The sequence below is a fragment of the Phalacrocorax aristotelis genome, chromosome 5 (genome assembly GCF_949628215.1).
Source record: "Phalacrocorax aristotelis chromosome 5, bGulAri2.1, whole genome shotgun sequence".
Lineage (NCBI taxonomy): Eukaryota > Metazoa > Chordata > Aves > Suliformes > Phalacrocoracidae > Phalacrocorax > Phalacrocorax aristotelis.
In genome coordinates this window covers 55,467,335-55,480,885 of record NC_134280.1, presented here as the reverse complement: position 1 = coordinate 55,480,885, position 13,551 = coordinate 55,467,335, and the positions used below count along the sequence as shown (strand labels likewise).

The window sequence follows — 13,551 nt, the reverse complement described above, 5'->3', positions numbered from 1 at the left end:
GTACTTCAACTTTTTGTCCCCAAATGGGGAATAACTCCATTTTGGTATGTCTGACCTAGCTTTAAATTTCTGAGTGACAGGCATTGCTGCTGTGTTAGAATGGCTCTCAGAGAGAGGTGCAAAACTTGTACAAGGTGGTAGAGTAAACCTAGAATCTGCAGTGGGTGCCGTACTGCTGTGTTAACACTGGAATCCACATTCAGACTATTTTAGTATTACACTGCGTGTGTCTGCATAGACGTGGCATACATACAAGCACTGCAAGCCAGCCTGATGTGAGGAATGGTCAGGACTCCTGCTATTTGTTCTATAACTCTTTTTCTCAAGCTCATGTAGAAGCCTGTCTAGCCAGATCATTTGTGAAATTTTGATCTTTTGTTAGACTCCATATTGCAGCAGCTCACCCCCAGGAAGATCTCAGAGGGGAACTGAGTTTAAGTTAGAAGATACTTACGCAACGTGCCAGGCCTAAATGATATGGCCAAGAAATTTACATTTTCTGATATACTGATGGCTGAAAAGATTTTGAGTGGGGTCAGATTGCTAATGCAGTGAATTTTATCTAAATCACTAGTTAAGCCTTTAAATTAATTTAAATAAAGGCCAGTTGAATATAAGAGGTGATTGCAGTTTTACATTTTCTTTGCGGTTTGTTTAGTTTTATAAATGAAATACAGTCTGATACTAGATAATCTTATTGCAGTTGTAACATATTGAAAGTGCAGTGCCTCTAACAACTGTGGTAGTAGTGAAATGAAGTTATATAATAACATGTGCTTTTAAAGTGTGTTATTAGTTTTACTTCTCACTGAATTCTCACTGACAGAAATTAGTTGAAATAGTGGAGAGTTGTGCATGTGACTGGCTTGTAATAAACATGGTTATTGTATACTTCTCACTTTGTATCTTCCTACTGTTCACTAATACAGCTCATCAGTATTTAACACAGAATGTTTCAGAGCTGCCAGTGGGGAAAAAAATAATCTCTGTACTGAAGATTTTCCTTTCTACCTTAAATATTGTAGCATTCCCCAGAATGACTTTGTTTTGGAGACAGGAAGGTTAAGAAACTGTCTTAGGCCATAGATAGGTTTTCTTTATTTAACTTTGTCATGAATCCAGAGTGAAATCGTTCCAGCCCCACTAGAAGTAGGAACAGAGCCTTTTGTCTTTGATATGGGAAATTCTTAGCTGGTAGCTGTGGTTTCTCAAATTTTGGATGGGCCTGAGATGTAAGACTTAAAAGTATAATAACACTTCCAGAACACTAGATGTTTTAAATAATTTTTAAAATTTCTTCAACTCCCTACACTGAAGGTAACCAGGTATCACTGTACATGTTTAGCTAGGCATGGGCCTGTGTCCTAACAGGCCACCTATTTATGCTATTAGAATCTAAAACCGGTTGTAGTGCAACCTCCTTAGGATTTCAAAACTTGTAATAAATTTTAAGATTAGGGAGAACGAGAATATGAGGGCAGGCTGCAAACTGCTGCCCAAACTTTTAACCTGTTGGAACAGATTTTAATGCTCAAAGGTATTAGCTACAGCTATCAGCTGAGAGGTTCTGGGACAATTCTACCTTAGATGGATGCTTGCAGTGTCTGGGTAAAATGGTAGTGAGGTGAATTGCTCAGGTGTAACCTAAAATACCTGGTTTTAACAGACAAGTTTACAAAAATAATTTCAAATAGCATTTAAATATAAACTCTGAAATACTTTTCTGCAAATTGGAACTAGGTGAGGAGGTGTGACATTGTAAGATTTGTGAAATGATAACTTCATGTGCTTTTGGCTATTTTTACTTATAGGTAAAATATGACCATTCGTTTGCTTACAATGCTGATTTCTTCCTGTCTCGCTGCCCAGTGGCTACATTTGTATCTACATTGTTCAAGGAGTTCTTTGATACTTGATGACAACAAACTTTTATTCCCTGCAAAATACCTCACACTTGGACGCTAATAAAATGGGTTTTAAAGAATAGTGAGAAGTGTATAATCAGTTCAACCATACAAATAAACAATTTAGAGGGATCCCAGGGTGGTCTGTAGAATGCTATTTACTTCCAAACCAAATAAACGAGGAGTCAGCTAACTTTAATAAAGTAACTATGAAATCAAAAGGAGAAGCTAATAATGAATCGTGAAATTAAAACTAGGTATTTTGGACACTTTTCAAAACAGGTATTTTCTAAAAGAGTTTGGCTTTGTTTTGTTTGTCATTATAGGTCAGTGCATGGCACATAGAGCACTCTGAAAATATTCAGAGTGGAGACGTGTTTTGATTTATGTGCTGTATCATAATATTTAGAGCTCAAGCATTTGTGACACTTGACATGAAAGGTAATTCTGATTTTTATTCTCAACAGCTCTGGGAAAGGGCCCATACAAACTGGTCAGCTATTTGGATGGAGAGTTTGTAATGGCAGTTAAACTGATGGATGGTGTTGTTTTCCCAGTGAGAGAAGATGATGTTGTTCCTGGACATACAGTGAGCTTTATGCTGACTTCAGGACTTTATCAACCCAAAGCTCATGGTAAAGTCACTGTAACCTAGAGGCTTAAATAAGGCAGAGCAAATTCTGCCCTTGAATACGAGCCTATGTTTGAAAATAGGTGTGGGCCAAAAAATATTTTCTTTATCTGTCAGCTGATTGCGCACCTTAATGTTGTCTGCCAAAGTTTTCATTTGGTTGGTTTTAATTAGATGATTGCAGCTTTATAAACAGATACTTTAGTTGAAAAGCAACAGCTCCTCCCTGGCCCCAACCTTCAGAAGCACCAGACCAGTGTTGTAGCCCAGTGTTCCAGATACGTGTTGCTCCCTCCACCTTTCCTCTGGCAAAACTGGGACATGGGAAACAATGGGAGAGAAATGATATAGGAGAAGTATTCCCTAATTCACTCGCTTTGCTACCATCCCTCATTGTCTGCCCACTTGTACAGAGATGTCTGTTGGCACTAACATGAGCTGCGTTTGGTATACACTGCAAATTTATCTTCTTCAGGATCCAACTTAAGCTTCTACTGAAGGAAATTGTTACTTATTCAGCAGATGAAAGAAGTCTTGCACACCTTCAGGCAGGTGGAAGAGCTTACAAGAATATTTTCAGCCCTTTGTCACATTGATTAAATACTAGAGTTGTCTGTGTACACAGTTTTAATGCTCACAGAGCACTTGAGTCTCAATACAGTTTTACTGCCCAGAGTCCCCTGATCAGCTCTTTGGAAAGCCTGAAAGTGGCTGTCTTTGTGTAATCAAAGAAGGGATATGGGTCAGTTGAAAAAATTACAAGCATTTGATTAGTAATACTGCTGTCTGTAGAACTGACACAAGAACTCATGTAACGGAATATCCAGGGCAACATTTCTTTTATTAGTCATAGTTTTGAGACACTTGTACACTGCGTTCAATTTAGGTTTGGAAAGGGAAGGTCCATCTACTGTTCTATTCCTGTATAAAAATCCCTCAGAATTTAACATGGCAAATGGAATGTGTGCGTTATAGTCCAATTTGAGTGAGTGGCATTTCATCATTTATCCATGAAGGAGCTTATAAAATCAATAAGTTATTTTTCATATCCATGACTTCATTTCTATATCTGTGTTCTTGGTTCTTTGGTACCTCAGAAAAATTGATATGTTTGATCAGTTTCAAACAAATCGTAGACAGTGAAAAGTTTTAGGCATTGATGTACGGATTGGCTATATGGTAGGTATTTTAAATCACATTGTCCATTGTTACATATTAAATAGCTACTCGCTACAGATGGTTAATAAAAAAATATTCACAAGTGCTGCTATGTTCTTCAGATTAATTGAAGTTTTTAAGCTCAGAAAACAAATTGGTCTTCCAGAACTGTTACACCAGAATGTGATAGTCTATCTGTTTAATAGAGATCATTTGTTTTCTATGCATTCTTTTTTTCAAGAAATGCTACCCAGGCCTGGAGGGTTAGTTGATTTTACAGTAGTTTAAAGGCTGTTTTCAAGAGAATAGCAGAGTTTACAGCAAAATAGAATGAAGTAATTCTCTGAGCAACAGATGCCTGTTAACAGGCTCAAGATTTGCCACTCTGCAATTGGTTGTACAGAGGCTTGCTTGGAATCAACAGTACTGTTTTCAGGGTAAGATATCATGTGCGTACATTTGCCAGAAAACAGACTTTGCTGTTAACATTCTTAGAGGAAGGGCTAGAGAGCTGACTGCTTAGAAATCAAGACATAAAGCTTTAAGCTGAATGCAAAATACATTTTTGTAATTTGTTTTTAATGAAAGGCTGAGCTCTTAAGCTATAAATTCCTGATGGCAAATATTACTTGTAAAGCTAGTTAGATGAAGTTTAAATTTTTGTTAAATAAATGGCTTAGTGAAGGCTGTAAACTGAAGTTCTGCTTGACTGCAGGGCTATATTACTTTATCCTGGTGTGGGCAAATATCTTAATCTGCTTGTATTCCTGTTGAAATCTGTAGGATATTTAGAAACCTAAATATCCATGAGAATTTAGCACTCTGAAATCCATATATAGTATATTTTCTTACAAGATTCAGGCTATTTTCGCTGAAAGGCCAAAGCCAGTTTTCATTACTCGTGCTACTAATATCAGTAGTGGTACATCAGAATGATTTTAGTTTATTATGCATATATCAGCAAGTAAATGGGTTCTGTGTGTTTTTTTCAGATTCCAACTTGATTTCATTTGAAACAGCTGAAAGACCAAACTATTTTCTTCAGTTGACCTCCAATAATACTCTTGTTCTTTCTAAATGGGAAAAAAGTGAAGAGTTTCACAACAGATCTACATATGTCATTCACAAGAATACATGGCTTTCAGGATACAGTTCCTTTGAGTCATTTGCAAAACCAGGATACTTCATCCACGTTTCAGCCTCTTCAGTTGAGCTTTTGAAGTACCATCATTCAGAGGAGTTCAGACTGTCAACCCTCTTTAAACTTGTAGGTAGGTAATTAAAATTGTATTTTATGAACAGCAGTTTGCTCCCTGTGAAAATACAGGTTAATGGTATTGATATTTTCAGAGGTGGCGAGATTGCTTACTTCTCCCCTACATCACTGGTAATCTGTGACACACAGGCTCAAAATCGTCTTCCCTGAGCATTGTAGTGAGGATGAGATTCTGTTTTCTTGTCAAAAGCCATTAACCTAACGCACAACTTTGCTATATCCGCCATCTAGTTTTGGAAATACATAGCCTTGTGTATAGTTTCTGGGCAATATTGCCCACCTACGTGGTGAGGAAGTTCTTAAGGAGTAGAAAATTCATGCTGATGAATAATGGAATTCACAAAGTGAATAGAAAAGAACTGAATGCATCTCTGGAAGCTAAGGTCTGTGTATGATGTTTTCTCCTCCTTTTCCTCTGATTGCTGCCAAGAGAGTTTTCTGTATGGTGCATTCTTGTTGCAAGCTTTGTGGCCTCGTCAGAGGTCATGCCATCCAGTGCTAAGGACATTGCCTGTAGATTACATGTCTCAAACCTTGTGCTTCCTCTGAAAAAACACCTTGACCTTTATTCACATACCCACTCACAGAGGCTCTGCCTTTTGGGATGTTATCCCCTGGTGTTGTAGGCACCATCTAAGTGGAGATACATGCCTCTTCTTGGGGATCTAGATGTCTGTTTCTCTGCTGTTCCTCAGACAGCTCTTGAGTACACAACATAGACTGCTGTGAGAGTGTTCTTACCTACCTGAGAGATTTCCATTCCTGTAGTAGTAGTCCCATTCCACTGAGACATAAGGATCAGAAATATAGGAGTTATTCTTACGACCCTCCGTAGAAGCTGGATCCAGGAGTTACTTCTGCAAGAACTGATGACAAAAACACACATTAAAAAAATCACTAATAAATTAAGCTCTTTCTTTTTTACTTTAGTAAGGAATAATAATAAGAATAACTGTTTTGACATAGTCTTAAAAATTTGAGAACCATGCGTTGAAATGCATATGGCCTTACAGGTCAAGAACGAGGTGCAAGAAGTTTTATTGGCCTATAAAATAAAGCAAAGCAGGTTATTCATGAAATGAAAATTTCCTTTAGTGTCTGCTTGTCTTGATACATCAGATACATCAAATGCATTCATATGACTTTATTTATGAACTTCAGCGACACCTACTACTTGCTGAAACCACTGGCCTTCTTGTGGTGTATAAAATTCCAGAATCACTACAAGTGTTTCGTTTTACGTTCTAAAGTTTTTTATTGTGCTGTAATTTCAAATGCATTAGTAGTTCATTTATTGAGGTAGCAGACATATTTTAATAGGTATCCTTGGCAATACCATTTTTAAAAATCAGTGCTTCATCCTCTGAAACTGATGAAATTTGTTTTACAAGCAAGGAAAGAAAATGAAATATTGTAACAAATGAAGCATGGCCATGTTTTACAATGACCATGTTGAATCTCAGAACAGACAAATCTGAAGCAGGCACTGACTTCCATGACAACGGAGGCCAACTGTATGCCTCGTGGAGCTTCTTGTTATCAAAACATTGAATTAAAGTGTTAATGGTGGCATTGTGAATCTGCCGATGTTTTGCAATGTATTATGCTGACAGCCTAATGCAGCTGTTGACTGGCACACTCCAACTTCAGAAAAAATGACAGATTTTGTCATTGCCAAATGCCTGTTGCCTCTTGACAAATGCTTGTAATCACAGAACTGTTGAGGTTTTTTAACAGCGGAATTGTAGAGCTAATGCTATTACCAGGATGTTTGTACAGCATTTCAAGCAAGGAACTTTCTTTGGACATAACAAAAATATCTCCTTAGTCTTTTATCTTTAAGGGAGGAATGAAGAAGGTTAAAACATGTTCCAATTCTCAGTGGTCATCCATTAAGAGAGTGGTATGTCTTTTCAAGTGTGAAGTCTTTACCCTCCAGTCATTATACCAAAAAATCCTGTCTATGCCAATGGAAACCTAAAACAATTTACCTCAGCAAGTGGGATCAGATCAAATGATCAAGAGGCATTTCATTAATCACCACATCCGAGGGCTTGGGTTTCGGAGTTTTATAAGCAGAGAAACACAGGGCTCGAATCTTTCTCCAGTGTACTTTCACAACGGCCAGCCTGCTGATGTAGGGTAATTACATGGTCTAAAAATACAGCAGCATTTGTTTAAGTTAATGGAAAAGTTACACCAGTTCCAGAGTGCACAGGCAAAAGCGTATTGAGTTTCCTGCTGACTATTGTAAATGCTTTGCATATTAGATCAGAAACTCTTGAGCCGGGAACAGCTATTCCTGCGGAATCAGAGGATAAATATCAGGAGCAGAATAATAGGCCCAGTAAATCCCCTTGGCCAGAAAGTTCCTCATGAGACTTCTTCATGCTCTGTGACGCACATTCAAAAGGAAGAATTTTAAATGACCTGATTGCCACAGCCATAGATACATGTTTGTTTAAAGTCAGCTGACGAGTCACTTTTTCCAGTTTCATAGCAATAAATATTGTCACATTGAAATACTTTGACTATAAATTGTGCAGATATGATGGGCTAATACTGCAAAGTATTTTCCATGAGAAGTAACTTTGGCTTTTAAATTGGGTTATTTTCATTATACTTAGATTTGTCTGCTGTCCTGTTCCCACAAACATTTGAGGGTTTGAGTTGATAACTGAATTTGAATATCTAGACTATACTTACTCATAAGAAAATACATTTTGCATTCTGTGCAGGAATTTTTGCTGGCAATGGATTGGTATGCATTCAGTCAAATGAGAGAATACACTTTAGTCTTACCAGATGGACAAGCGCAGAGCTGTCATGTAAGAGCAATAAATTCACATTTGAAATTGTTGGGAAATTAGTGGATGTAGGGAATTGATGATCTTTCTATGGATAGAACTGCAGTTTTCTTACACTTTTTAAAAATAATGTGATCAAGCTAGTTACCTTTTACCTTTCATAGAATGATCGTAATATGCTTTGCCTTTTTAAAATCGCTGTGAGTTAATTTTATATGTATTCTAAAAATGTGACTTGCCCTATATAAATTCTGCAGCAAAGTTAATAATGTTAGTTATGTGCTTTAATAACTAACTTGCTGTGAATGTAAGGCCTATCTCAGAGAAAATTTTCAGCTAAAATGAAAATCTCAAGCTACACTAAGTATATGCACACCTCACAGAGGTGTTAAGTTTGATACAGGGCATTCTTGGTTGCTTTTAATGTTTGTATCTTAATTAACTGAAACACATTCAGAAATGTACAAAACTGAAAATGGAATTAATTGTAATGAAAAACATTTTTTTACTAAGGCATTTTGCACCTTAAGCCAGATTTATACATTATATTGTTCACTATTTTAACTTCAACTTACTCTTATACATTTCCACCAGTAGAATTAATTTTCCAGAATGTCCTGTTTCACTTATAATGAGTTGCTCTCAAGTTTAATTTGAGCTCGTATGCTTTGTCAGTCCAAAAGATCATGGCATGGGGCCTGGGACTGGGTAATGCTGAGCAACTGCTGTTGTACCTGCAAATCCTGGGTATGTCACTGAACACAACTGCTCAGAAGCTCTTGGAATCAGACTGAGGTTACTGTAGAATTATAATGTCTTTCCTGTTTATACCACAAACACAAACATTTGGCCTCCCATTTTTGACTGAATAAATAGGAGGAGATTAAATCATTGCATTAACAAGATTATATTCATCTAGCATAGTTATAGTAAACTAAAACAAAAGTATTTGAGAGGTAGATAATTATACTTTACTTCCAGTGATGTTTTGGCTGTGCACAAAGTTAAATTTTTCCAGTGATATTTGCTTACATTTCTCATTGCAGACACTTAGAAGTCATGGGCAGGGTTTGTTAGTAGTTTGTGTGTGTTAGGTGGGTATATAGGATTTCATGTTTCTAAACTTGTAACTGAGGAGATAGGCAATCTACGTTACTAAGCAGAGCTTTGCTGCCATTATAAATAGAACTAATTCTAAAGCAAATTTTGTTCCTACAATGTTTTTTGAAATTTGGAAGAAGTAGCAAAACAGGAAAAAGTGTCAGATGAGAATGAAAATCCAAGTGCTTAATATTTTTCATTATTTTAAAACCATTTATTTTAAATACAGCCTTTCATTAACATTAGTACATTTCAAATTTTGTTTTTTTTTAATTAAAGTAAATAGCCATTTTTTAAGCATAGCATGAAATTATTCATAATACACGTATTCTAAGAGTGGCAGATTTTGTCCCTATGAGGTAAAAGTCACAGTATAAAAAAAAAGGTGGGATGGACTTGTGAACAGTAGGAATTGTCAACACACAAAAAAATGGCCAAGTTACCCAGAAAGGTTGTTGTGACTCAGGAGAACACCACAGTCTGTCACTGGTAAAAAATTAAAATTCTTTGTTAAATGGTAGCAACTGTTCTCATTACCACAGAATTATTTTTGAAATCCATGAAGAATGTAGATCGTAAGTTACAAGGAACAAAATGCTTCCCTGATGTCCAAGCAAATAAGAAAACAATGGAGTTGGAGAATATCTTTTACTATATTGTTTTGATATGGCAACACGTATACCTGCATTCATACAAAAACTTTCTGCAGTACTGTAACATGTCAATAGGCTCAGCTCCTGTTAGGTAAAAGAACTGTGGGCTCAGCTGGAATGTCAACTGGAGCAACTGTCGTCCGGGGCATAATTTACCATTTTGTGAAGGATTTGCTGTGTCACCGAACAGAAGACAAATGCTGGTAGACTTCACCAGGAGACACATGGTTATTTTCAAATGCCATGACAAATCCTTTTGAGGAACACATGCCTGATATAAGAAGCTTGACTCATTGTCTGTAAACTGCCTATAATTCTTTTGTTGTGAGTGAACTTTACTGTTGCACAGTGTACAGTAAGCTATTACTGGTTGCTGGAGGGGGAATTTAAGTATTAAAAAAATGGGAAGCATGTGGTGGAGGTGGCTGATTAGCATCCTGGCTAGTATAAAGCATTCATGCCATGACACTGGTGAAATCCAGAGTTTCTGAGCTGTGGTAGTTTCTGTCATGGGAATAGCAGCATGGTCGTAACAATAAAGCTGTGGTTGTTCTGGTGTGGAAGTTAATATCTAAAATCAGTAGAGAGAGTGAAAGGAGTATTTCCCTCAGTTTAAGGAGAGGGATGATTGAATGGCTTTAAAGCACTTTGTTACTGCTTTTCCATATGCCCTAATGCTTGTGGGTAATGGGATGATAGCTAATATGCAGATGTACTAAAAAGAGGCAAAATAATCTAGTTTTTTAGGTAGATATAGAGATACTTTATTGTTCTCTTGGCTTATTCTTGAATTCATGTTAGTTCAGAACATGGCTCTGTGCCTCTGTTTCTCCTCCCCTTCATTTTCTGTCTAATCTCAATTTAGTCTAAACTTTTTAAGCAGGAACTGCATCTTGCTGTGTTGTTTTTGTTTTTTATTTTTTTGTTTGTTTTGTTGTGTTTTGTTTTTTTGTTACAGTGGCTCGCACAGTCAGACAGCTAGGTCCTTGAGCTGCTTAGGCATTCCAGAAGTGATGCTGCCAATAGTGAAAACTTCAGATATGATGAATGACTGGACTGACATTCTCCTAATGGTGGAAAGGCATTTTCCCATAATTCATAACAAAGAACAGATTTCACTGTATCTGATGGGTTTACTGAGACATACTGAAAACGTTTGAGATACTGGAAACCCATTCATGCAATATATTCAAGTCTTGCTGTCGTGATTTGGTCTGGTCTTTTAAGTAATTTGCACATTAAAAAAACTAAAATAGCTTGGCCCGGCATACTCAATTCTCTAAAATCCCTTGACTGGAAAATTAAATGTCCATTGGTTCCATGGGCCCTCTTTGAAAACAATTTTTATGACCAGGTTAACAAATTAATCTGTTGTCCATACTTCTTTATTTTGTTCATTCTTTACTGAAAGAGGTGTTTATGAACCACGCAACAAATCCTATACAGTTATGTAGAAATTCGCCCTATCTCCTACCAAGGCATACAATGCCAACAAATTCTGTGAACTTAATCTGTAGGAAAGCTTGAGGAAAACATGTCAATCATTTCATAAAAGTCTAAGTTTATTTGGAGAATGGGAGATGGTATGTTAATCCCAGCACTTGGAAGTGTTAATTCATGATCACTCTTCTGCTAAATTGAGAAATAACATTCTTCATTGGGTTACAGTATGTGTTCTGTAAAGCTTGTACCTTTATTGTGTTTGAAACTTCTGTGATTAATGGTGAGGTTTGTGGCAGGAGTTGAAAGTTACGGATCTGTCTCTGTACTTAATCTAGTGTTGTCTGAAAATGAAATTTCCTAGATTCCACTCAGATATACTGATATTGCTGGTTATGATTGCCTGTGCCAATAGGTCTCTGATACGTTCTTTTTGGCATATATCTTCTTTTGTTGTCCTTAAGCCTTACCACTCTGACCTGTCAGTACATACAAAACTGCCATACATCAGTCAGCAAAATGTATGGAAATAATTCCCTTCCTCCATTAGATTTAAGCAATGTAAGCTGGTTTCACTATAATAGGTCACAGAATAATTCAGTGACTTGTACTTAGCTTTTTATGGGAATGTAACTTTATTAATGTATTTGTTATGTTGTAAGAATCATGTTTCCAAAAGCAGTGACAAGTTACGTCTTTAGAGTGACATGTAAAAAGGATAACACTAGATGGCAACATATGCACTCTTTTGTCTGAGTTGTATAGCTTAAATTTAAGAGAATTATTTGTATTTAAAAATAAGGTATTAATGGCAGAGAGATAATTACCTGTAAGCATAGATGTCCCTGCATTGCAGGAAGAACAATTTCTTAGGATCTTCACGGTAAAATTGAATGCCTCCAAGAAAATGTAAGAGAGCTACTCTCTTTGTATCTCAGTCAAACAAAGATCAGCAAAACTTAAAGAAAAAGGCTTCAAAAGACAAAAAAATTGAAATTTTTCTTAGTAGTAAGCATTTTCTTCCTGGTCATTAATGTACACATTGTTTAAGAGCAGCTACTCCTCATAGGCTCTGAACAACATAGCTCTAAGATCAAATTTACGTTTCTAGAAGGGGACCCATATGTTGGTGGTCCTCTGTAGGCATGTATGTAAGAGCAGTGTCACTGCCCTGCCCTGACTGCTACAGGAAGGAGGTGGGGTGGGATGTTGTAGTTCAGGTACTGAAATCCAGATATATTGCATAAGCCATACAGGCGTTGGTGGAGCCACTGGGCTAATCTACTATTGTGCATGAAACTGTTCTGCATGCAGCTGGGGCAGGGTTGTAGTGAAAAAGAAAGCATGATACTGCATTTGAACATGCAAGTGCATGTCACCTATGCGATGATTGCCACAAATTTGTTTCTCTCAAATTTATACTTAGCCTATTTCTCTGTTATATTAATTTTGTAAAGTTCCTGCATAATTTAATAAGCACTGGAAATATAGCTGATCCTTATTTCTCTTTATTCTCACTTTGAAGTTTACTCTGGGGTTGGTTGGTTGTTTTTTGGTTGGGTTTTTTTGGTCAGGTTGGGTGTGGTGTTTTTTGTTTTTTTTTTTAATTTGCCATAGTGTTTCATTATTGGTACTGTTTTGTCTGGTGAAGTATGTGTTTTGAGTTAAATTTTGCAAGATTACGTGTCTCATCTCATCTGAGTTGCTTTCTTCATTGTAGGAGCAGTTAGAATTTCAGATTCAAAATGTTTTGAGGTTTGAATTAATTTCTTTTGGAGTGGCTATCTTGTACTGCTTTTGAAAAGACCAACTGTTAAGATATATTGCTTTAGGGAGCCTAAATTGGCATAATATCTGATTTGGAATGGTGTTTGGTTTGGCTTTTAAAACACAGTTGCATCATAAAAGTTATGTACACCTTTGTTCTATATCAGCAAATTATACACACAAGTAAACAACTGCTATAATACATTATGTTATAAAGAGTATCAGTGTATGCAGTTGGTGCTTTTTATTTTAATAGCAATAATTGTACTGAATGAACATTGTCTTATTTTTCCATTTTGTTTGAATAACCAAACATATAGTTTCATTGTTGATATAGCTTTTAAAACTTAATAACAACAGCTGTAACTTGCCTGGCTTTATTTTCAAGTGATTGTAATATGCAGTAAATGTGGCTAATTCGATGTCATGTTTTATACTGCAAAGAGTAAAACAGACTGCAGAGCCAGCACTTTTTAATATAATCTTCATAAATGTAAATGTTTTTTCTATGTTTTAAAGACCTTAGCAGCTCAAAAAATATTACCAATTTTATTTGTAGAGAATACAGGTAGAAGCAGTATGAGATTTAGAGCTACAGTGAACTTAAAGCATGTCTCCTAGTGATGTGTATCCTGTGTGTTTCTAGAAATATATGAGAATAACAGATCTTGTTGTTTTTTAGATGTCAAATTTAGATTTCTATCCCATTCTGCATGTGAATGGCATTATGATGCCTGTACAAGCCCTTGTTTCAAGACATGCAGGGACCCTTTGGGAAAAATCTGTCAGACAGTACCAAAGTAAGTATTGCTAT

At 36.4% G+C, this 13,551-nt stretch overlaps 1 protein-coding gene across 1 annotated transcript in view; it reads left to right on the top strand.

The window, feature by feature from the left end:
- Positions 1–13,551, top strand: part of OTOG (otogelin) — a 106,281-nt gene that overhangs the window by 61,125 nt on the left and 31,605 nt on the right. The window contains exons 32-34 of the mRNA XM_075094663.1: positions 2,372–2,539; positions 4,686–4,964; positions 13,420–13,537. Coding sequence (XP_074950764.1) covers positions 2,372–2,539; positions 4,686–4,964; positions 13,420–13,537 — 565 coding nt within the window. The remainder of the gene's footprint in view (positions 1–2,371; positions 2,540–4,685; positions 4,965–13,419; positions 13,538–13,551) is intronic.